Source organism: Talpa europaea (assembly GCF_964194135.1).
Source record: "Talpa europaea genome assembly, chromosome: X".
Classification (NCBI taxonomy): domain Eukaryota; kingdom Metazoa; phylum Chordata; class Mammalia; order Eulipotyphla; family Talpidae; genus Talpa; species Talpa europaea.
The window spans coordinates 407650-432250 of record NC_140081.1 but is presented as its reverse complement, the minus strand read 5'-3'; the positions used below and the strand labels follow the sequence as shown (position 1 = coordinate 432250).

The 24601-nt window shown below is 65.5% G+C and overlaps 1 protein-coding gene across 1 annotated transcript; it reads right to left on the bottom strand.

Annotated features, from left to right (window-relative positions):
- Positions 1-5339: 5339 nt before the first annotated feature.
- On the bottom strand, positions 5340-18033 carry LOC311186961 (granulocyte-macrophage colony-stimulating factor receptor subunit alpha-like; the record flags this gene model as incomplete). Its single annotated transcript, XM_084258163.1, has 12 exons — positions 5340-5565; positions 6338-6411; positions 7319-7400; positions 8528-8630; positions 9701-9836; positions 10507-10530; positions 11944-12077; positions 13078-13262; positions 14257-14386; positions 14477-14603; positions 16014-16156; positions 17958-18033. The coding sequence occupies 12 exons, from the start codon at positions 18031-18033 to the stop codon at positions 5340-5342; spliced, it is 1440 nt and encodes a 479-aa protein (XP_084114289.1).
- Positions 18034-24601: the final 6568 nt, after the last annotated feature.

Genomic DNA, 24601 nt, shown 5'->3' with positions numbered 1-24601 from the left:
CCGGGCGGCAGAATGTGGGTCCCCTGTACAGACTCTGCAGGTGAGGACCTCGGCGTGACCCACGAGGGCACGCAGCTCCCGCCCCCGGCGGCTGCCGCCTCCTGGCCTGTCCCCACCGGGGACAGACGAGGTGGACACACGATGTCCCGGCGGGGGGATGACCCTCGGCGGCGTCCCGTCCACCCCCGGCCGGCGCGGGCGGCGCAGCTTTGCCGGACGAGCCCGCGGGACGCCCGGGCTCTCCTGCGGGCTGTGGGTCGGCACTGGGAACCCAGGGCCCCCCAGGTGCCTACCCGGGCCTGTGGGCAGCAGACAGCACGCGGGCGTCAGGAGGGCGGCCAGCCAGAGGGCGGCCATGGCCGGGCGGCTCCCTGCTCCCGCGGAGACGGAGCTGCAAGAGAAGCCCGGACGGCAGGTGAGGGGCGAGCTGAGCTCTCGGGCGGCCGTGAGGGGCCGGGCGCCCCCAGGAGGGAGGGTCCCTGCGCCTGCAGCCCGTGTGTGCACACGCGTCCGGGCCGCCATGCGTGTCCCATGTGTGCACGCGCGCCTGCAAGTGTCGTGCTCCTGCGTGTCTGCACGAGCGTGCGCATGTTTCTGTGTGCACGTGCGTCTGCATCACACGTGTTTCCGCGAGCCTGCATGTGTGTGCACACAGCTGTGTGGGGTGTGTATATGTGGCTGCAGTGCACATGCGTGCATTAAAAGTGTTCGTTCATGTTGGCGTGTCTGTGATGTGTGGATCCACGGCTTCTCGCGGGACCCAGCCCTGTGTATGTGTGATGACACGTGTCCTAACCCGGCGTGTGCACACATGTCTGCAAACACGTGCACACACGTGCATTGGTATCTGTGCCTGCTAAGAGCTGTGTCTTTGTGTGGGCACGTGTGTGCACGACATGTGTGCACACTGAGCTACAGGCCCGCGTGTACACGGGTGACTGTCTGAGCCTGCGTGTTAGCGTGTGTCTGCCACGCTCATAGGCTCATGCATGTGTGTTCACGCTGTGTGTCAGCTCACACGCATGTGAGCTCACAGGTACTGCAGGCGACTGGACACACACGTGGATGTGTGTGCACATCCATGTGCACACGTGTGCATGTGTCAGCGTGTGCCTGTGTACGTTGCAAGCATGCAAGCGCTCCGCACACGCGTGCACATTCACGCGCAGACCTGTGTCCATGTGCACGTGTGTGCACGTGTGTGCAGGTCAGACCGACTGTCCGAGCTCCCGGGCGTGTGCGCGGCCTGGCTCTGGCCCCAGCCGCGGTCAGCGGGAGGAAATGCCCTGAGCAGGCCCTGGAAGGAAGTTGAATTAAAGGGGGGAAACCTACACCCCCCCGGGCCCCGCTCGGGGTCCCTGCGGCCAGCTCTGTCTGCGTCCACCCCTTGGGGAGCTCTGGGGGCCCCCCGGGGCCCACTGTCTCCACCCACGGCCGCGGGCGCCCGCATGGACCCTCCCCGTCGTCAGCTGCAAACTCGGGGTGCTGACTGTGCTTGTGCCTCGGGGGCCAGCGGGCGGCCGCCCCAGCAGAGTCTCGGCCCCTCCTGGCCTTGGGGTCAGCCCCTGCGCAGGGGTCACTGAGCCCCACGGATCACGCCCCCTCCAGGGGTCCCCTGAAGAAGCTGGGCTGGGAGTGGGGGAGGGGCCCAGCCTCTCTGGTCCCCCGGGGCTGTGCTGCCCTACACAGTGGGGTCTCCGCTGCTCCCCGGCCCTGCCCTGCAGCCCCAAGGGCTTTGGAGTCTGGCCAGTGGACCCCCAAAGGGTCAGGGGCTCAGAGGCCTGAACCGTGGGCTGAACAGGGTTCCCCCCCCGTCCAGAGTGGACGTCCCCAGGCCCTGAGCTTTTCACAGGACCTCACCCCCCATCCCCAATTGCTCACCCCAAATTCTGAGTGGGGGGTGCCGTGGAGAAGCCCCTGAGGCTGGGGTTGGGGTCAGCAGAGGGGCTCAGGACCCCCGCCTGCCTGGGGTGAGGGGGCCTGTCCTGGGATCCTGGGGGCAGGAGCTGCCTGACCAGCCCAGCCTGCCCCTGGCTCCTCCCCGCACGAGACCCCCCACACCGGGGACTCCAAACCCACAGGCTGAGGCTCTCGGGGTGCACGGGGGGTGCCACGCAGCAGCGAGACCCTGGGCTGCCGCAGCGGAAGGGTGTCCATCGGGAGGCACCTCTGGGGACGTCCAGTGGGGACGGAGGGGCCAGCGCCAGGCGGGGCGGCGTGGACGTGGGCGGCCTCGGGCGCCTCGCAGGGGACCCCACTGCCAGCAGGACCCTGGGGCCAGCAGCCCCCAGCGGGCCCCGGAGTGGACACCCCCGCCGCCCCCCGGCCAGGCCCGCACGGGCAGCAGCTGGGCGCCCTGGGTCTCTGCCGCCGGAGCCGGAGGGCTTGGGGAGGCCCCAGCGGCTCCCCCTCCCGGCCGGTCTTACCTGGACGCCCCGTCCAGGCGGGGGGCCCCTGGGGCTGCCGTCCCGCTGGCCCGAGTCCGGGGCCCCTGCGGCTCCGCGGGGCGCGTGATGCCGGCGGGGCGGGAAGGGAAAGCGGCTGTTTCCTCCGGCAGCTGCTCCGCGGCGGCTCCACCCGGCACCCGGCCGGGGGTCAGGCTGGGGGGGCCGCTGGGGGGCCCGGGGTCTCCCCAGCCCTCGCTCGGCCTCCGCCTCTGTCTCTCTGTCTCTCTGTCTCTGTCTGTCTCCGCCCGGAGCCGGCCCCCCCTCCCGCTTTCCAAACCCCGTTTCCTCTGCTCACACCAGCTCCTTCCTCTTTGCGTCCCCCGGGCTGCCCAGTCCTTGAGCAACATCCTGAGCCGGGACGTGACCCCCGAGAGTGACCCCAGCTCCCCCAGCGCCCCTCGGAAAGTCCCACAGGCCCCGGGGCCGACCCCGGCCCCCATGGGCGCTGCCCGGCTTGTCCCACGCTCCGGGCGCCCGGCAGCGGCCCCTGCGCCCCCAGCGCTGAGCGGTCACTTCTGGGGTGCCCGGCCTCAGGCCTGGGGTCTCCGCTGCTCCCCAGCCCCGGCCTGGCTCCGGCATCCTCTGCCCTCCCCGGGGGCAGCCCCTTCTCCGGGACTGACCTCGGGGTTCAACTGCATCCCCCCGACCCCCCAGTGGGCGTCCAGCTGGGGGCCCAGCAGGTGACCTTATTGGGGAGCAGCTGGGCACGTGGCAACTGACCCAGACAGGCCAGGACGCCTTGGGGGGGGACCTTATAAGGCGACCGCCCTTGCCAGATGGGGCCACAGCCCCGGGGCCTCAGAGGGCAGCTGGGGGACGTGGCCGCCGGCCCGACGGGCTCCCAGGGAGGCTGAGTCCATGGCCTGGACCCCAGGACTGACTGAGCCCCCGGCCCCACCAGGCGGGGCCCCCCGGGGCCCCCCAAGTCTCTGGGGTGGTCTCCGAAGGGCCCCAAACCAGCTCCCAGACTCCCCTGGAGGCAGAAGAAGACGAATCACCAGGGACCCCAGAAACTGGGTCCTCGCGGCCATGGGGAGCGGCAGGACCAGGGCGCCCAGGCGGCTTGGAACCCCCATCCCGGCATGTCTGAAGTGGGGGTGCAGGAGCCCAGAGGACTTCCCTGTCCAGCACAAACCCCCCACGCCTGGGGCTCAGCAGAGAAGAGACAGACACGGGCTGGACGGTGGGACCCCAGAAAGGGCAGCACCAGCTCCCCCCAGACACCCTGACTCTCGTCTGCAGCCGCCCTGCGGAGGGGGGCCTGGCGGGGGGACAGGAGTCAGGACGGGGGCCCCTGGACGCCACGGGTGGACTTGGAAGTGGATGTGGAGCCTCCTCGGCAGGGGAGCTGGAGACGTGGGGCGCGTGAGACACCCCGCAGGCTGCTGTTCCGGGGCCTGGGGCGTGGAGACAGAGGGGGGACCCAGAGGGGGGACCCAGAGACACGGTGGGGGAGCTCAGCCTCAGTCTGAGGGTCAAGAGGACGCCCCGGGGCCTGTTCTGAGCATCTTCGGGGCCTGTTCTGAGCATCTTGGGGGGGTCTGTTCTCCGTATGTTGGGGGATCTGTTTGGAGAATTTTGGGGGTCTTTTCTGAGCATCTTGGGGGCCTGTTCTGCATATCTTGGGTGGTCTGATCTGAGCATCTTGGGGGACCTGATCTGAGCATCTTGGGGGCCTGTTCTGAGCATCTTGGGGGGCCTGTGTTGAGCACCTTGGGGGCCTGTTCTGAGAATCTTGGGGGGCTGTTCTGAGCATCTTGGGGGCGTGTTCTGCATATCTTGGGTGGTCTGATCTGAGCAACTTGGGGGGTCTGATCTGAGCATTTTGGGGGCTTGTTCTCAGCATCTTGGGTGGTCTGTTCTGAGCATCTTGGGGGACCCATTCTGAGCATCTCAGGGGCCTGTTCTGGGCATCTTGGGGGCCTGTTCTGGGCATCTTGGGGGGCTTGTTCTGAGCATCTTGAGGGGCCTGTTCTGACCATCTTGGGGGCCTGTTCTGAGCATCTTGGGGGGCTGTTCTGAGCATCTTGAGGGCCTGTTCTGCATATCTTGGGTGGTCTGATCTGAGCATCTTGGGGGGCTGTTCTGAGCATCTTGGGGGCCTGTGTTGAGCATCTTGGGGGGCCTGTTCTGCATATCTTGGGGAGTCTGATCTGAGCATCTTGGGGGTCTGTTTGAGCATCTCAGGGGACTGTTCTGGGCATCTTTGGGGTCTGTTCTGAGCCTCTTGGGGACCTGGTCTGAGCATTTTGGGGGCCTGTTCTCAGGAGGCGTCTCTGGGCAGGGTCAGGGCAGAAGCCCAGCTGTGGGGAGGCCAGGGGAGAACTCGGGGAGCCCAGAGCTTCTCCCATCTCCAGGCCCCGCACTCCGCTGCGCCCCAGCCCCGCGTGTCCTGAGCGTCCTGGGGACACACTCCAGCTCCCACCTGAGGGCCCCGCGTTCCTCAGCCGGTGACCAGAGCAGGCCCCGCACAGAGCGAGAGTCTGCGTGGCCCTTTCGGGGACGCCCCGCGGGTCACAGGGTGATGGGGCGCCGCCCACACCCCGTCCCGCAGCTGCCCCGCGGGGGAGGAAAAGAAACTGCAGCGAACCCCAAGCGGGGCACGGGGGTCGCCACGGAGCACAGGTGGCCGGAAGGAACAGCCTCCTTTGGGGGCCACGGCCCTGGGACTTCACCCCCGCCCGTGTACCCCATGTCCCCAAGCTTCCTCTTTCCCCAGTGGTTTTGGCCAGCTGGGCCCTGCCACGCCCGGGATGTGGCTCCTGGCCCCCCTCGGGAGGGCTGGGCCCCGGACACGCTCTGGGGTGCACCCCAGGCCCGGGAGAGGGGGCCCCGGGGGTGTCCTGAGGCCTGTCGCCTCCCCTGGGGACCCCGGGACAGTGTCCTCGGAGCTCAGGCCGCCTGCTGGCCAGCGCTGACCCCGGCGTCCACACCCGCGCTGTCGACACCTGCCCGCTTCGGAGCCCGGGGTGGGGTACAACCTTGGAACGGGGTGCAGGAGGGGGTTGGGGAGCAGCGGACAGAGGAGTCAGCACCAGATTGAGGAGAAAAGAGCCGGTTTAATTGCACGGGGCTCAGGAGTGTGGGGACCCGCTTCTGGGTGGGGGGGTGGGGCTTCCTGGGGAGAGGGGGGCTCATAGGGTGGGGGGCTCGCAGGAGGGGGGCTCGCCCCCAAGACCAGGTGCTCTGGGGTGAGATGCTTCCCTGCCATAGGGAGAGGTTCCCCACAGTAGGGCTGTTTCTGGTGGAAACCCCGATTCTGGGGGAGCCCCAATTTCCTTCTATGAGACCCTCGAATGATCTCACTCAAAATAATGCATGTGCCCAGGTGACATGTCTTGGGGGCCTGTTCTGAGCATCTCGGGGGATCTGTTCTGAGCATCTTGGGGGGTCTGTACTGAGCATCGTGGGGGCCCTTCTGAGCATCTCGGGGGGTCCATTCTGAGCACCTTGGGGAGCCTGTTTTGAGCATCTTGGGGGGTCTGTTCTGAGCATCTTGGGGGATCTGTACTGAGCATCTCGGGGGGTCCTTTCTGAGCACCTTGGGGAGCCTGTACTGAGCACCTTGGGGAGCCTGTTCTAAGCATCTTGGGGGGTCCGTTCTGAGCATCTTGGGGGGTCCGTTCTGAGCACCTTGGGGAGCCTGTTCTAAGTATCTTGGGGGTCTGCTCTGAGCATCTTGGGGGATCTGTTCTGAGCATCTTAGGGGGTCTGTCCTGAGCATCTTGGGGGGCCCTTCTGAGCATCTCGGGAGGTCCATTCTGAGCATCTTGGGGGGTCTGTTGTGAGCATCTGGGGAGCCTGCTGTGAGCATCTTGGGGTGTCTGTGTGAGCTGTCTGGGGGGGTTGCTGCAGCGGCCTGGACCTGCGGGCCTCCGCTGCAGAATCACCACATTTCCTGCACCACAAGCACCTCCTCTGGGTCCAGCCAGCCCACTGGTGGGGATCCCCCATCCCACAGCTTCTAAAAGAGAAAAGATGGGGTGATTTGAGAGCACCCCCCATGCCCCATGGAGTCCTACCATCAAGAAAACACCCGCAGGTGTGGGGCACATCTGGGGTACACCTGGGGTACAGGGGAGCACAAGAAAGCAGAAATCCCGCCGCGGGCAGAGGGTGCACGCGCCCCGAGGCTGAAGCTCAGTGGCCTCAGCAGACCCGGGACAGACGCCAGGTGCACCCCTCGGGCAAGAGGCAGAAACGAAGATAAAATGGACAGTCTGAGGCTCGGGGCCAGCTCGGCAGGGGCCACAGGGGGCAGCAGTGGGGTAAGTGGGTGACGGGCCGACTCCTGGCGGAGGGTGGAAGCTTTGGGGGCGTCTATAGATGCCACGTTGCATCCTGCACCCCTGAAATCCATGGTGTGTCCTGAAGCAAGGCCACCCCCCTAGAAACCTTCAAAAATTGAAATCTGCAGCAAAGAACAGTTCAGTTCACAGCAGCCAGGCCGGGGACACAGCCACGTGTCCACCAGCAGAGGGACACGTGGTCCGGCCACGCGAGGGACTATTACACAGCCCCGAACAAGGAGGGCCCGCCGCTTGCTCGTCCCGGACGGCCCAGGGACAGAGGCAGACACAGCGGGACAGACCGGGCGGGCAGGGAGGCAGTGTCCAGAGCAGGCCAGTCCGCAGACGGGAAGGGGCCTGTGGTGCTCGGGCTGGGGTGGCCGCTCACGGGGCGGGTCTGCTTTTCCGGGCAGGAGAATGTTCCGGCAGCAGAGACCGTGTTTGCAGCGTTCAGTGATCTCCCCGGGGCCGGCGGGGAGGCTGCCGGGGACAGGGAACCCCTCTTCCAGCCCCGGCCGGTGTCGGTCCCCGCAGCGCCTGGCCGAGGCCGGACTCCCCGCCGGCAGGGCCGGGGACACTCACCTGGGGGCCGGACGCCAGGCTGCAGGCGACCTCGCTGCTCACCTGCGGGATGGGCGGGAACAGCCTTTGCTGCAGGGAGAACCTGGCGGAGACAGAGGGAGGGAAGGTGGGGAGCTCGCGGCCCGGGTGGGGAGCAGCTCCCCTGGGGAGACGCCACTGCCTGCAGCTGGCTGGGAGGGGACAGACTCTGCCTCCTGTGGGGAAAACGGGGTGTCCACCCGGCTGCCCGGCAGGCCCCCGGCCCCCCATCCGGGTGCTGGAGGGCTCCCCTGAGACTCTGTTTTCTGCTCAGAGCCTTGGGGGGCTGCTGTGTCCTCAGGACCCTTCATGTGAGTTCAGGAGGTGCTCAGGCACCCCAGGGCTCTCCGGAACTCACCAAGCACCCAGAACCCCTCAAGTCTCCTTGAGGACTTCCACCTTCTCCAAACGATCCCCATCTCTCCAAGGGCCCCCAACCTCACCAAGGACCCCTCAGCTTCTCCAAGGGCCCCCCAGCTTCTCCAAGGACCCTTCAGCCTCTCCAAGAGCCCCCAGCCTCTCCAAAGGCCCCTCAGCTTCTCCAAGAGCCCCCAACATCTCCAAGAGCCACCAACCTCTCCAAGGACTCCCTCAGCCTCTCCAAGGGCCCCCCAGTTTCTCCAAGAGCCTCCAGCCTCTCCAGGGGCCCTTCACCTTCTCCAAAGGCCCCCCAGTTTCTCCAAGAGCCCCCAGCTTCTCCAAGGGCCCCTCGGCTTCTCCAGGGGCCCCTCAATCTCTCCAAGGGCCCCCAACCTCTCCAAGGGCCCCCAGTCTCTCTGAGGACAACCTGGGAGTTTCTGAGTCCCTCTAGGCTAATCTCTGAGCACCCCAGAACTCCTTAAGGAGCCTGAGATTATCCAAGCACCCCAGGCTCCCCACACACCCACACATAGTTCCACAGGGGTGTACACAGGGGATGTGGGGTCTGAGCGGGCGGGTGATGTCCTCAACTGGGGGCCCTTGGCCAGCCCCAACCAGCCCCCCTCTCACTCCTGGACCCCACTTGGCCCTGCAAGCTGCAGAACAGCTGCCCCTGGGCGACCCCTGGGTGTGCACAGCGAGGCAGGCGCCCCCCGCCCCGTCGTAGGCACCGCCTCGCCCCGCCCTGCCCTCACAACAGCCCTGCGCGTGGGGTCTCTTGTGCGCCCCTCGCCGCGCGCCCTGGCCGCCCCAGCCGGCCCCGCTTCTCACCTTCTACAGACCAGCGTCAGCACCGTGCCCAGCAGAGCCGTGGCCCCCACCGCCGTGCCCACCCGGTGCACCCAGGAGCCGCTGGGGTCCGACTCGGGGAGACCTGGCGGGCAGAGCACGGGCTCAGGAGTGACCAGCCTGCTGACCAGGCTCCCACTTGGAAGCTGCATCCCCACCCCTCGGCCCCGGCCCGTCTGCTCTACACCCCGCGGCCCGGAGGGGACCCTCAGGCCATTTCCGTGGTGCTGTTTCCAAGGCGACATCAGCGCAGCCAAAGGAACGAATGCGTGACTGTGAAATGTGAAAGGGGGTGCGGTTGGGTTCGCTGCATCGTATACCGCAGAGGGGGCTCCCTTTGGGGTCGCAGGCTTGACCCGTCCGTCCGGGCTGGTTCTGGGAGCCGCGAACCCGTGGATTCAGCTGCTCCTCTCCGGGGAGGGGCGGCCTGGGAGCTTCAGGCGTCCAGCCAGGGCTCACTGACACTCACGTCCTGGCCGTCCCCAAGTGGACTGTGAGGAGGGGTCCCCGGAGAGGCACTGGGCAAACCCCGATCTTGTGAGGTTTCTGCCTGTCCTGCCAAGCAGGTGAGTGGGGAGCAGCAGGGAGTCCGTCACCCCAGTTTCGGGGCAGCCTCTGGGTTCCCTGCGGGACTCTTCTGGGTGATGAGGTTGTCCATTTGCAGGGCAGTCCCTTGGGGGAGCCCCTCGCCACCCCCATAAAGGAGGAGGGAATGACGGGGTCTCTGGGGAGTCATGGGGAGCCCCGGTGTGGAGCGGAGTCATCTGTCCCTGATGACCCTGGGAGTGACCTTGCTGCGATGGGGGTGCTCAGCAGCCTGGATCCTAGATACTCCCCAGGACAGTGGAGACCAGAGTGACCCGGAGACTCCAGGGGACTCCTCATGGGGTGACCCTGAGATACTGGGGGAGGGGGCAGGGGAAGCATAGAGAACTGTGCAATGTCCCCCCTCCTGCAAGGGCCCCTCAATGTTCCATGACCCCCCAAAGATATGTCCCTGTCCTGAACCCCAAACTCGGCTCGGGCAGGCCTGGCGCAACAAGGACCCCAGACGGGTCTGCACCCCAGGACCCGTAGAAGGGACAGAGGAGCTCTCGCAGCGACATGCAAACCAGGGGGGCTGCGTGTTGGGGTGCGCAGGTGTCGGGGGCTCACCGAGGTGCAGCGGCGAGCTCCACTCGCTCCAGGCCCCGGCGTAGGCGTGCTTGAGGCGCGCGCGGAGGAAGCTCCCCGCGGGGACGGCGGCGGCGGGCAGCGGCAGCACGTTCTCGTCTTGTCCCCTCCGGTACATCTGCGGGGGGAGCTGTGGGCAGGGGCCTGACGTGTGTGGGGCTCGGGGGCCGCCCGTCCTCACCCGCCGCTGCGCCCCAGGGGCTCTGCGTGCGCCCCGCGGCCACCACCCTCCCGCGCCCCCCGCGCCGGACACGGTGTCCATCTCGGAGCTCTGCAGAGCCTGCGGCCCTGACTCCCAGCTCAGGAGGGGGCGCTGACCGCACTGGGGGGCCTGCAGCGTGCAGAGGGGCGGGGGTCCCCGAAGGAGCGGGTCAGCGGGCCTAGGGACATGCACAGGGGCCGTGTCCTCTCCTGTCCTGTCCACTCGCGAAAGGGCACCTCGTCTCGGCCCAGCGGGCACCACTCAGCTCCCTGCCCGGGAGTGCGGTCCCTTCTCTTGCCGCCTGCACCCCTTTCTGGCGGCCCGGGTGGGTCCCCCACGTGGACATGGGGCTGGAGGGGCCTGGAGAGCTCCAGAGGGTGGGCGCTGGGGGACTCCACGGCCCTGGCCCGGCTCATCCTTCCGCGGGGCTTCGATGGTGTCCTGGGGTGCGCAAGTGACCTCCAGTGGGGCTTCCGCCCGTGGGACTCCCCACCCGGGAGCAGGCCCGGGAGCCAGGCCGAGCCCCCCAGCAGCCACGGAGGCGTGACCGTCACCGAGGCTCCAGGGCGAGGGAGCAGTGACTTACGGGGTCTCGCGCGGCCAGGCTGCCCTGCAGGAGAGAGCGGGGAAGTGGTCACTGGCCTGTTTGAGCCGTGGTGCAAATGCGGGGCCCGTGGGGCCCCCAGAACTGGCAAGGTGGGGATTTGAGCAGGTGGTATTTGGGGCCCACAGAAGCGGAAAGCAGGGAGCTGCTGGGAAGGGGGAACTGTCCACTTGGGGTGCCCCAGGGAGGGCTGAGAGCTCCCTGGGGCTGCATCAAGGAAACAGCTCAGATTCCTCGACCCCGTGGGTCCCCTGGAACCTGCTTGTCTTTGTCAGAGAAACCCGGGTCCTTCTTCCAACGGGAACCCCACTTCCTTGAGAAGCTCGGCAGGCATCGGGCACCCCGTTCTACTCCGAGCTCCCCAGGGCCGGAGCCGACCTTTTCCTCCTGCTGTTCTGTCTTGTGTCCACCGATTCCGCCCGCCCAGGACGGAGCTGAGCTCCAGGGTTAGCTCCCCCGAGCGACCCCCCTGTGCGACTCCCCGGGACTCGCCTGTGTGGGGTCACCTGCGTGTAATGACCTGTGGGGACACACCTGGGCAGGGTGACCTGTGCCGGGTCCCCTACGCACAGTTGCCCATGTAAGGTCACCCAGGCGAGGCCACCCAGGTGAGGCCACAGGTGAGGCCACCCAGGTGAGGCCACAGGTGAGGCCACCCAGGTGAGGCCACAGGTGAGGCCACCCAGGCGAGGCCACCCAGGTGAGGCCACAGGTGAGGCCACCCAGGTGAGGCCACCCAGGTGAGGCCACAGGTGAGGCCACCCAGGTGAGGCCACAGGTGAGGCCACCCAGGCGAGGCCACCCAGGTGAGGCCACAGGTGAGGCCACCCAGGTGAGGCCACCCAGGTGAGGCCACCCAGGTGAGGCCACAGGTGAGGCCACCCAGGTGAGGCCACCCAGGTGAGGCCACAGGTGAGGCCACCCAGGTGAGGCCACAGGTGAGGCCACCCAGGCGAGGCCACCCAGGTGAGGCCACAGGTGAGGCCACCCAGGTGAGGTTACCCAGGTGAGGCCACCCAGGTGAGGCCACAGGTGAGGCCACCCAGGTGAGGCCACCCAGGCGAGGCCACCCAGGTGAGGCCACAGGTGAGGCCACCCAGGTGAGGTTACCCAGGTGAGGCCACCCAGGTGAGGCCACCCAGGTGAGGCCACAGGTGAGGCCACCCAGGTGAGGCCACCCAGGTGAGGCCACCTATGCAGAAGTTCCCCTGTGCAGAGACCTCGTGAGGTCACCTGCCCCTGCACGCCGTCTGAGTGTGCGCCTGTGGGGGTCACCTGTGTCCCGTGGCCCGTGTGAGGCGCCCGTGGCCCGTGTGAGGCGCCCGTGGCCCGTGTGAGGCGCCCGTGAGGTCCCCAAAGAAATCACGGGAAAATGAGAGGGCAAAATGAGCTGAGAAGGGGGAGTCCGGGGGGCCTCACCTCGCGCTGCAGGTGGAGCTCGTAGCACAGGATGTGGCTGCTCAGCCGGAAGCGCGTCCTGGGGTTGTCCCAGCGGACCAGGTGGTGGGAGCCGTTGAAGCGCGCGGAGAGGTTGGCCGGGGGGTTGTACTTCTCTGCGGGAGGGAAAACGGTGCCACGACGACACGCCAGGTGTGAAACCTGCTCGGGAGCGGCCGCCAGGCCGAGCAGACGGCGCCTCCCGGGTCTGTTTTCTTGGCTGCGGGAGGAGGAGTCCCTGCTTTGGGGGTGAGTGTGCATTTGGGGAGCCCCCGCCCGGCCACGCAGCCTCCCCCGGCGCCATTCTGTGGCGTTTCTGCGCTGCAGGTGGAGACGCCAGCAGGGGGGAGAGTCCTCGGTCTACCCCCGGCCGCCCCTGGAGCCCCCACCTGAACCCCCACAACAGCGGAGGCGAGGAACCCCCGGCACCTGCACGGGCGCCCCACGTGCTCCGTCACCCCCAAGTCGCTGGCGTGTCCGGCTGCATAAAAACACCCCAACCCAGCAGGTACCGCCAGGGCCACGGGACGCGGTGCGCAGGAGACACGGCTCCGGGAATCGCCCTCACGGGGCCCAGGAACACGGGGCGGGTTCGGTGCCCAGTGGGGGGCCGAGGCTCGGGACGGGAGGACCCCTGCGGACTAACGGGGTGCCCGGCGGGGTCCCCACGTGCCCAAGGTCACAGCTGCACTGCCTGGAGACCCGGCACAGATCCCCCGGGGTAGACCCTTCCTCGCCCAGATTCCACCCTTGCAAATCTGCCTGCGCCCCGAAACTTCCCTGGGGCCCCAAACCGCCCTCAGGCTGCTCTCGGGGTGATTTGTGCACACGCGGGCGCCAGGAAAGCGTGAGGACGGGCTTGCACGGTCAGGATGCGGCCTCGCCCGCCCTGCCCGGGCTGGGGGCTCGGCCGGGCCCCTCCCCTGGGCTCCGGGGCTCGTCGGCGGGTCCTCGTTGGGGACCGAGCCGGGTCTTCTGGGCCGCGAGTCTGGTTTCTACAACGTCTCCAAGCCCGGAGCCGCGTGTCTCTCTCCTGCTGACCAGCCGGGGGCCCGGCTGGCTCTGCCACAGCCACAGGCGGCTCCCTCGGGGGTCGCGGGGGAAGAGCCGACTTACCCATCTGCGCGGCCACGAACGGGGGGAAGTCCACGAACCGCACGTCTGTCTCGTTGCTGGTCCCGTTCAGCAGGAAGAAGTAGTTGTCCGCGGATGTGGGCGCGGCCAGCTCCCCAAAGTGGCAGCCCACGGGGGTGCCCGCGGGGCTAAGGAGGTACTGGGGGCACTCGGCCTCCGCCTCATCCCTGCAGCAGGCGAGACCCCGCCGGGGAGTCCGGACGGTGTCCTGGGGGGCGAGGGTCCCCCCGGGGAAACCCGGCCCGGCCGGGAGACCCGCCTCGACGGCAGGAGACAGACTCGGGGGTCACGGGAACGTGGGCAGCGTGTGCAGAGCCCGGGGATCAGCTCAGCGACTGCAGAGACGGGGAGCCTCTCAGCCGCGTGCACAGCACGGGGGGGACCGCGGCGGTGCTCTCGCTCGGAAGACGAAGTAGCTCATTGCGACATGACTTGGGGTCCCCGAGGACACCCCGGCAACGGACCTAAACTCCCCGAGGCTGGCGCTCAGCACACGGCAGAGTCCGCCGCTCGTCACCGCGGCTGGGCCCGGGAAGGCGCGGGAGCCGCTGACTGGGGCTGAGGCCCGGGCCGGCCGGAGCCGGGAGATCAGAGACACAGAGGAGGGGGCTCCCCAGAGGCCGGGGGTGCACCCAAGAGGCTCGGTCGCCCCGTTAATCTGCAGGAAGGCTTCGCACACGTCTCCCTGGAAGCAGGCCGTGGCCTCAGCCAGGTTCACACGCCTCTGCCCCGACTTGGGTTTTAGGCAATAAAACATCGGTGCTGGGTTCTCAGCCCTGCTCCCCCAAATCAGCCCTGCTCCCCCAAATCAGCCCTGCTCCCCCAAATCAGGGCACCCCTTTCTTTGCTAGCCAGGGAGGCAGAGGTGACCCTTCCTCCGGCCTCCGCAGCACTCGACTCCCTGAAAATTCTCTTCCTCCTGCCGTCGTGGTTGGCGTCCGAGCGCACCGGGCCTGGACCCCACGGCCGGGCGGGGGAGTCAGCACCCCAGGGCTGTGATCTGGGGCCGGGAGAGCATTTCCCCCTTTGATCTGTGGCGTCCCGAGGCGGGAGCCTGGGGAAGTTCTCAGTTTTGAGGCCCTGGAAGGTCCCCGGCCGGAGGAGGACCCCGGAGCTGGAGGCGGAGGAGGGGCGCAGCCGCGCGGTGCCCGGGACACCCACCGGGACGCCCACACGAACAGGCGGTAGCGCACGTCGGCGGGCGCGGCCGGCCCCGGGGCCCAGCTGCAGTTCATGGCGCTGGTGTCGTAGATGAGGCAGGAGAAGTTCTCGGCGCCGGAGCCCGCCCTGCCTGGAGACGCCGGGGGTCACCAGCCGCGCCCGCGGGCTCCGGCGAGGGGCACGTGCGGGCCGGCGGGGATGCGGGGCCGCGGGGGCGCACCTGGGTTGTGAAACGGCAGGACCTCCTGGAACTGCTGCCCGTCGGCGGACACGGTCACGGTCAGGTTGGCGCCGGCGTGCAGCACGGAGTTGGGGAACGCGCAGCAGAAGGTGTTGTTGCCGGAGTCCTGGGGAGACGGCCAGGAGCGAGTCCAGGGGAGGCTCTGGACGGACCCCAGGATGCTCAGAACTGGCCCCCAAGATGCTCAATACGGCCCCCGAGATGCTCAGTACAGACCCCCAAGATGTTCAGAACAGACCCCAAGATGCTTAGAACAGACCCCCAACATGTCCAGAACAGACCCCCCAAGGTGCTCAGAACGGACCCCTCGAGATGCTCAGAGCAGGCCCCCCAAGACGCTCAGAACAGACCCCAAATATGCTCAGAATAGATCCCCAAGATGCTCAGAACAGGCCCCCCAAGTCCTGTCTCTTTGGCATGTCGAGCCCTGGACACTCAGTCGAGCCCCTGGACACTCAGGGGAGTCTCAGGACTTCGTGAGACACCCCCAAGTCACCTAGAACAATGAAATTTGGGGGACCCTCACCTAGGATTTGAATTCTGACCAGAAGTGAGCTTTCCACGGAGAAGCCGCCCAGAGCACCTGGTCTCAGTTGGGAGGCCCCTCCTTTTTGGGGGACCCCTCTCTGTGCCCATGAGGCCCCGGGCCCACCCCGTCCCAGCCCCGGACACAGGCCCCCCTTGAGCCCTTGACTGGAACCCGCTCGCAGGTCAGCTGTCCACACGGAAGCAGCCGGACTCGGCGGCTGGGTGGTTTGCCCGACGCCCGGAGCCCGGAGGGGAAGCGGCAACTTCCTGCCCCGTAAGAACAGGCCAGAGGGCGGCAGCCCTTGGGCATCCGAGAAAGGCCACGTTGGTGGGGTGGCCGGCAGCCAGCAGGCGCCCCGATCACCCCCGCGGGGCCCCGCTTCCAGGCAGCTCCCGCCCCCGAGGTCACATCCTGTGCAGGGGGCACAGCGGAGCCCCCTTTGTCCACTCAAGGCCCAAACGATGCCCCCCAAGATGTGACTCTGGAACAAAGAAGACTCTGAGCTGGAGACAAAGACAATTTGGAGCTGCCCGGAACGACTCTGACAGGCCCTGGGGTCCCCCTTGGGGGGCGCTTTACGAGGCACCGGCCTGGTGACTTCCTTCCCGGCGGGCGCGCCCACGGGCGGCCGTTCTGGGAAACCCAGGACTTTTAATTGCCCGTTGGGGTTTGTTCAACACGGGCTGGGATGCTCGGCCCCAAATGCGTCCAGGAGGGCACCCCTGGCTTGCTCTAAAGCACCCCCCGCCCTCCATGCCGCGGAGAAGGCTGCCCCCCACGTGAGAGCTGTGACTCTGTCCCCACGGGGCCTGGGGGGTCCCCAGGACGGAGCCCAAGCGTATACAAGAGACGTGGGTTTCTTCCCCGACAGGTAGGGAGCTGGCTGCGGCCCTCGGCCCCGAGAGTAACGCGATCCCTGCGCCCAACAAGGACCGGAAAGCGAGTGTGAGGCTCCCGGGGGGCCGGGGTGCCACCTGGCTGGCTCACCTGGGGGTCCGCGCAGGTGGGCGGGTCCTGGGGGGTGTCGATTTTGCATTTCTGCTGAGTCACATTCCGGTGGCTGGTCCAGGTCAGGGTTTTCTTCCGTGCGTCCAGCTTCATGTCTGAGATGAGGGACACGTTCCCTGGGGCTGGAAGGACAGAGCAATGCAGCAGTGGTGAGCGAGGGGCCCCCGCCTGCTGATTTCTTTGATTTTCACAGAACCAGCAGCCTCCAGCATGCATCGAAACGCGTTCTTGAGACTCTACGGGTCCAAGATGGCGGCTCCTGGCCTCCCACTTGGAGGCTTTGAGTTTTGAACTAAATCCACATCCTCTGAGTCTATGAGGCAGGTGTGGAATACTACGCAGCTATGAAAAAGGCGAACTGTTGCCATCTGCGGCAACGTGGGTGGAATTGGAAAGGCCTGGGCGCCATGAAGTAAGTCAGAAGGTGCTGGCTGACTGGCCTCTGCTGTTGTGGGGGGTTCCTTGCTTCTGGGGTTGAGGTGGGGGCTCCAGGGATGGCCAAGACGCTTTGTTTCTTTTCTTTCATGTTCTTCCATCTTTGTTCGTGTTTGCACAACCTTTGATTTCTCCCCTCAGGTGTGGTCCCCAGGAATCTCCCACCAAATCACCCGTGACCCATCACCATGGTCCCTGGTGCTCTTCCCTCCCCTGCTATGACCCCTGTCCCTGCTCAGATCGGTGGTCACCCTACAGGTTTTGTCTTTTCCTGACCCTCTGTTGGGCTTCCCTACATTCCTCCTGTAAGTGAGACGATCCAGTATTTTCCTTTCTCCTCCTGACTGATTCCACTGAGCAGCATCCCTTCCAGCTCCATCCACGTGGCCCCAAATGGCAAGCGCACACCTTTTTCATGGCTGCGTAGTATTCCACAGTGTACACAGACCGCATCTTCTTGATCCCGTCCTCTATTTTGGGGCATTTGGGTTGTTTCTAAGTCGTACCTATTGTAACTAGAGCTGCAGTAAACATAGGGGTGCAGGTTTCCCTTTGAATGAGTGTTTTTGTGTCCTTTGGGTAGATTCCGAGGAGCGGAATTGCTGGGTCACATGGCGGATCCATGTTGAGGGTTTTGAGTTTTGACCGTTTTCACTTGATCTTAAGGTGAACCATTCAGGGACATTTACAGCTTTGTGGAGAGAGGCAGGAGCCTCACCGGCCGGCAGGGAGCAAGCCGATCAAAACCACGAGGGGCGCCCACGTCCCCCACAAGCTCGGCTCTGATAATGGAGCAGCCGTGCAGAGATGGGTGACTCTGTTGCTGGTGGGGACAAAAGAGGGTCCTTCTGGGCTGCTGAATGGGGCAGCTCCCCCTTCCAAGGCATTCAGAATGGGGGGTGTCCTCTGGGGGTCCTCTCTGAGCTGGCGGGGGGTGCAGACAAGCTCTGTGAGACCCCCTCTAGGGGCATCCCCAAGAGGGCGTGGAGGATAAGAGGAGACCTGCAGACACCCTCTCCCTGCAGATTTCACGTCTGTCCTTTTCTACCTGCACAACCTCTTTGGCAATTGTCACAATCCAGGGGGTGATATGTGGGGCCTGGAGTTTCCGTGAGAGGAGACGCCAGGCAGTGGGGCCATCTCCCAGCCCCTGGTTGCATCTGCGGGAAGGGGGTGCCCCATCACCCCTGGGATTCCTCCTGCCTGTGCCACCTCTCCAGAGCATTCCCCACTTTATGTCTCCTCCCCCTCTGAGGAGGTTTCCCTGCTTTCCAAGAGACTCTGTTACTAGCAACGCCTTGTCCCCAATACAGGCAGAAGAGCAGACACCCCAGCTGCTTTGGGGCCCCGTGCTCAGCTCTCTCCTCACCCCAAAGCTGGCTTGGTCTGAAGTACCCAAGTTCCCCTGGCTGGGGTGTGGTGCGTTCCTGTTTGAGGGCTGGAGCTGCGGCCCCTGCAGCCCCCTGTGTTGGGTGTCCCCACACCTACCCGGCTGTGGGTGTCCTCCGCAGCACCCCGGTCTCAGAAGCAGCAGGAAGCAGGCCACGTCCAGCAGGGTCACCATGGCCGAGCCCAGCGGCTCCTGCACGTGGAAAGGCAGACTTGGGGTCAGAGGCGGAACCAGCCTCTGACCTGTACCACGACCCCACTGCACTTGGGGCTCCCGGAAAGCGTCACCCAACTCTCCTCCAGGATCAAGAAGATCGGGGTGTTGGACACTTGCACCTCTGCTGACTCACTGCAGCCAACATCACCCTCTGGGGTCCCTGGTCTCCAACTCAAGCAATGATGGGGTCAAGTATTTTGGGGGGCGAGTCTGTTCCAACACGGAGCCAGTTGCAGAGTGGCTCAGCCAAATCACCCTCTCTGGGGGCCTGGGGACCCCTGGGGTCTTTCCAGAGACCCCTGCTGGTCCTCTCCCTGCCTCTGATGACCGGGAAGCTCCTGGTCTCGTGCCCTGGATGCTCTGGTGTCGTGCCCAGCTCTGAGGGGTCTGAGAGCACATGGGCATTGCCCTGGAGTCTCCGTGGGGGCTGTGTAGACCCCGTAGTCTCCACGCAACGATGACGATTCACCCCCATTCTGTTTCCTGCACTTTCCTGGCCCCCACACACGTTTGAAGCCAATGCCAAGGACGACGATGACCCATAAATATCTGAACGTGCGTCGCTAGGCTGCAAGGATTCTTCCAGAGGGTACCCCGAGCCCTTATCACGCGGAACATATCACACCCTAATCACAAGAGCTTCTGCTTTTTACTCGTAATTCTGTCCCCAGTCTCCTCTCTGCCTCGTAGCCACCGAGCGCGCGTGACCGGTATCAGATGGTCCAGGAGGCGCCTGGGTGTCCTCTAGTGAAGAGCGAGGGGGTGCAGTTCTGGATGAGTGTTGACTTTAGGCCAGAAGCTGATCCCTGGTGGTGCAAGGGGTTAAGATGCAACCTACGAGGCTCTCCACAGCCGCTGCAGCAAGAGTTCAATCCCCGGCCAGGGAGCTACTCACAGGGTGCAGCAGACCTCTCTGTCTCCCTGCTGCCCTCTCAGCGGTGGATTTCAGTCAGTCTGTCTGTTCTGCTCCCCACTCTGTCTCTGGTGAGTCCTCTCACCCCCCGCACCTCTGGCCTGCACCCCAGTTCTTATGTGTGTAAATAAATAGATTTTTAAAAAAAGGATGGGTGGGCAAGATAGATGATAGAGAGATGGACAGATGGATGGGTGGATGGATAGATAGGTGGATATATACACACATACATACACAGGGGGGGTGGATGGAGGATGGATGATGGATGGGTGATGGATGGATAATGGATGGATGGATGATGGTTGATGGGTGGATGATGGATGGATGATGGATGATGGATGGATGGAGGATGGATGATGGATGGAGGATGGAGGATGGATGGATGGATGATGGATGATGGATGGATAATGGATGGATGGATGATGGTTGATGGGTGGATGATGGATGGATGATGGATGAAGGATGATGGATGGGTGATGAATGGTGGATGGATGATGGATGGGTGATGGATGGATGATGGATGGGTGATGATGGATGGATGATGGATGGGTGATGGATGGATGAGAGACATATGATGGATGATGGATGGACAGATCGATGTCTAGGTGGTTATTAGATGGATAATCAATATATCCAAAATGGAAAATAGATGAAATACAAAAAATTGCTTCTGAACAATTTTAACAGATAAACACTAACAAATAAAAATAAATAAAATCCATGAATCATGCCAGAATAAATTAGCAAAATATACCACGTAATGCCATAAAAGAAATAAAAAAAAAAATCTCAATAAATCGGGAGACACGGCGGGTCCCCACCTCGGAGAACTCAACGTGGCACAGACGTCTGCCCTTCCCGGCGGGCTCCATGCAATTCCCGTCCCAACTCCAGGGAGATATTTTGGACGCAAAGGGGGAGGAGTTGACAGATTTTGCAAAAACCAAGACCAAAGTTGGAGCAACGCGTCTACGTGAGTCCAAGACCTTTACGCACGAAGCTCTTTCCAGCTGAGACGGGCAGCCGCCGGGTCGGGAGGCATTTAATAAAGACACTGACCTTAAAAATAAAAATATTCTGGAGTCAAGATGGTGTGGACTCGCCAGAACGACGGACACCAGATCGAGTCCACCAGGCCCACGGAGATGAGCCCAGTGGGTTCCGAGCCGGGAGCAAGGCCATTCTCTGCAGGAAACTCGCCTCCACCTGAGGCTCAAAGGTGAGCTCCGAGGGGTCACAGACGCCGTATGAGTCATAAAACCACCAACGTTTCCCCCAAAATAATGGGGATCGAGGCGTGGACAGGGGGCTCTTAGCCTGGACACGGAAAACCCAGTCTGTGGGAGGAAAGCTTGACGGCGTTGAGTCATCAAGAAGCAAATGTAGACGTGGATGAGTGAATGAATGAATGAACTCAAGGCCACCCTGGGTGCCCTGACCTGAAACCACAGGTCAGCGCCTGACTCAGGAAGGGGCCGAGGTGACCACGGGCCGCTCCTCAGACACTCAGCCCCGCCCGCTGCCCCACGGTTTTAAGGCCCGCCCACTGCACATGGCGCCATCTTGGTTTTCAACCGTCCAAGCTGCTTTGCCTTTTCGTGGCTGTTTTCACGCATGGGGCCCTCAACGGTCAACGTACGTCCCTGGAGTTATGGCAAGAGTCACACCCACCCCGTGGACACCTTCTGGGCACACCCGCCTCCCCACCCATCCCCGGGACCCACCGTCTGCCCGTCACTGCCGGACAGATCCCAGATACTCACGGCCGGCTGGGGGCGAGCAGCCCGGAACGGGAGACACCCCGCACGCAGGGCCACCCTCCCACCCCACTGGCCTCCCCCAGAGAGAGCGGGAAGGTGGACGTCCACTCCCTGGCCCACCCAGGGTCACAGACCCGTCTTTCCTCTGTCCTCCCTGGCCAGGGGAACTGGCTTCCTCATGTCCACACATACAGTCCAGTGACCCCCAAAAGATATGGATGGACAGTGGACCAGATGACCTCTCCCTGGCTGAGTGGATGACCTCCTTGGCCGACTGGACAACCTCCCACAGGCAACTGGGCCCCCCAACGGCCAACTGGGCAACCTCCCCCTGGTCGACTGGGCAACCTCCCCCCGTCAACTGGGCAACTTCCTCCCGGCCGACTGGGCAACGTCCCCCAGATGACTGGACAACCCCCCCACCCCGGCCAACTGGACAACTTCCTCCTGGCCAACTGGGCAACCTCCACCCGGCCGATGGACAAGCTCCCCCAGCTTACTGCTCCACCTCCCTCCTGGCTCTTTCTGGGCTCCTCGGGGACTCGGTTCCAGGCGATTCTGCAGGACAGTGTCCAGCAGGAGGCCAGGACGGCTGCAGGGGCTGAGCTGACCCGGAGCCTGGGCGGGCGTCTGCACGTCCCTCCTCGCACGCTCTCCTGGTCGCCCAGCACTGGCGCAAACGCCTAATCTTGCATGATCAGGGCCGCAGCTGCTTATCGCAGGAAGTGTCCTCAGTGGCCGCTGGCCCGCCACGGAAGCTGCCCCTCCGCCCCCTGCCCAGCTCAGCCGCCTCCTCTGGGGCCCCTTTCCAGGAGCTGGGCCAGTGGCTGTGGGTGGGGGCGGGATGGGCAAGTGGGTGGCAAAGCCGTGACCGCAGGCGGGACGGTGTCTGCTGGGGGTCGGGACAGACCAGGGCCCCGCGCGGTCAGCAGACACTCCAGCTGCTGCGTCCCGGGAGGAGGCAGTGGACACGACAAGGAGCTGCCAAGGCGGGACCCCTGGACTCGCGGGAGGGAGGTCAGTCTCCCGTGGGGGGTCAGTGCTGTCCCAAGAGGGGCTGCTTGTCCCCCAGACACGGGAGCAGTGGCCGGAGCGGCTGGGGGCAGAACAAAGGACCACGGAGCAGGACGCCTGAGCCCGGGGTCCCCAGGCCGCCCCCCGGGTCCCCAGGGGGGTCCCTCCTGCCCCCTCCTGCCCCCTCCCTGGATGGTGGCCGCGTCCCCATGTCCCCTCCGGTCCCCCTGTCTGTGGCCCCGTCTTATAAGGAAACCGCCTTTGCACACAGAGGCCGCCCCCTCCAGCCTGGCCCCGCCTCAATTTGATCAGTGACACCTGTGTCCAGCTGTTCCCCAATAAACTCACCTGCTGGGCACCCAGTGGGGAGTCTGGACACAACTGAACCCTGACGTTGGTGCAGAGAAAGGGGCTGCTCCGGGGAGGGGTGAGGGAGGCGGGGCCGGGCTGAGGTTGGGGATCAGCGGGGGCCACATGGCCCCCAGAAGTGACCACTCAGCACTGGGGGGCGGGGGCAGCTGGTGGACACCTGACCTCGCTGCCCGGTGCCGGGGCAGAGCCGCGGCCATAAACCAGCTGACAGGGAAACGGCCACTGTCGCTTCTCAGCCCTGCCAGGATCACCCACCCCGGGGAGCCACAGGGGCCCTGGACCCCGGCCAGTAGGACAGCAGCCCCGAGGGCACCCCGCCTGGACCGCGTCCAGGTAAGACCGGCCGGGCAGGGGAGCAGCCCAGACACAGGCACGCTGGGGCCTCCCCAAGCCCACTGGCTCCGACGGCAGAGACCTGCCGGGCGCCCAGATCACTGACCGTCCAGGACCCAGAGGGAGGGCAGCGGAGGCATCGTCCACTCAGGGGCTGCTCAGGGCTGGCCTCGGGGCCCTGCGGGTGGTGGGGTATCCTGTGAGGCGCCCGAGGCTGCCCACGTCTGCACAGCCCTGCCAGGCGCTGGCCCTTCCTTCCCCACTGGACGTCCCCAGGTGGGACCTCCTGATGGACACCCATCTGCTGCAGCACCCCAGGGTCTCACTGCTGCCCAGGGTCCCCCGGGCACCCCGATATCCTCAGCCTGCAGGATTGGAGCAGGTTTGGAGCCCCTGGTCTGTGGTGTCCACGCAGGGAGGAGCCAGGGACAGGCTGAGCTGGTTAGACAGGTCCTGCTCCTGTCCCCGGACCCCAGGACGGCCCCTCACCCCTCCTGTGGGGCTCCTGCCCCCCCCAGTGGCCATCCCGGGAGCTCAGTTCTTTCCCGGCACCCGCCCCACCCGTCCTGTCCACTTCTCATGCAGCCTCGTGTCCGCAGGAGCTGCCCGGCCATGGCCGCCCTCTTGCTGGCCGCCCTCCTGACGCCCAGGTGCTGTCTGCTGCCCACGGGCCCAGGTAGGCGCGGGGTGGGGGTGGGGCCCCGGGGTCACCACTGCCCGTGGGGCCAGAGGCCGTCTCCCGCTTGTGCAACTGCCCACTGTCACAGCCGGACGCCAGTCCCGTGGCCAGCGCGGAGCCGGGCACTGCTGGTCGCTCCAGCATCTGCCGTCTGTAAAGAGCTCAGCTTCGGGGAGAGGAAAGGTCGCTGGTGCCGGCCACTGGGGAGGGTTGGGGGGGAATCAATGCCGGAGGCAAGTCAGAGTGACTTGCCCGGAGCCGTGTCCACTCCCGGACACCTAGTCCAGTGGCTACCTGGACGCTGTTGCTATGAGGACAGTACCCTTGGCCACAGTGGGGCCCCCAGAAGCGGCCCCCCAAGGCACTCAGACCCCTATCCAAGGTGGGGCCTCCCGACACCAGGAGAATCTGCCCGCTTAGCCCTGGCTGTCCAGGAGGAGGGAGTCCAGTCCAGTCCAGTCCCCAGGGAGCTGGACGCCTGCGTGGGGAGCCTCTTCGGCTGAGCTGCGCCCCGATTCTCCCCACTCTCCCCTGAAGCTGCAGACCCCAGCGCGCCCCTCGGGAACCTGACGGTGGAGCCGCACAGCAGCAGCCTGACCTGGGACCTCCATGGAAACGCCTCGGACATAATGTGCTCCACCAGCTTTGGGGCGTTCAGCAAGGTGAGTCGCCCGCCTTCTGGGGAGCCCCCTGGCGTCCCCAGCGCCCCCAGTCCAAGCCCCAGGCTGTCCCCGAAGCCCCAAGTGCCGCGCCTCCCTCGAGGACCCGCCCCCGCGCAGCTGGGGCCGCAGGCGCGCACAGGAGGATGGATGCGCTTTGGCGAGCTCCGGATGGGGGGCCCGCGCCCTCCCTTCTCCCGGTCCACCCCGGCGCCCCCGTGACCCCCGCCGTGTCCTGTGTCCAGTGGAGCAAAGTAACGCCCGGGGCGGCCTGGGGCTGGGCCTTGGCTGAGCGCAGCGCAAGAGGGAGGCGCTGGAATTCCAACCGCGCGCGCCTGAGGCGTTCCTCGTTCCTCGCTCTCCACCTCTCCCAGGCCCAGGATGGCCGCCACTGCCAGTTCCCCTGGCTCCCCGCCTGCCTGGGGGTCACCTTCACCGTCACCGGGACGCGCCCCCGGCTGTTCTCGGCGTCTCCCAGCACGGGCCACAAGGTGAGGCCGCCCTGCCTCTGACCACAGCGCAACCACTCTCAGCCCGCACACACTCGGGAGGTGGTTTTTAAGTGGGGGGGGGGGGGTCAGCCCTTTGCAGGGTGCCCTGCAGAAGGACGCTGGTCCCCCGCGCGCCACACCCGCGCGCCCTCCTCTCCCGCGCCCAGCAATGTCCCTGCACCACCTCCTCAGACTCCCCCTGCGCCCTCAGGCACCCAGCGTGCTTGGCGCTCCTCTCCAGCGAAGACCCTCCCCGAGGAGGCCTTGCCAAAGGCGTCCCTGACCTTGAGCGGTCAGAGCCCCAG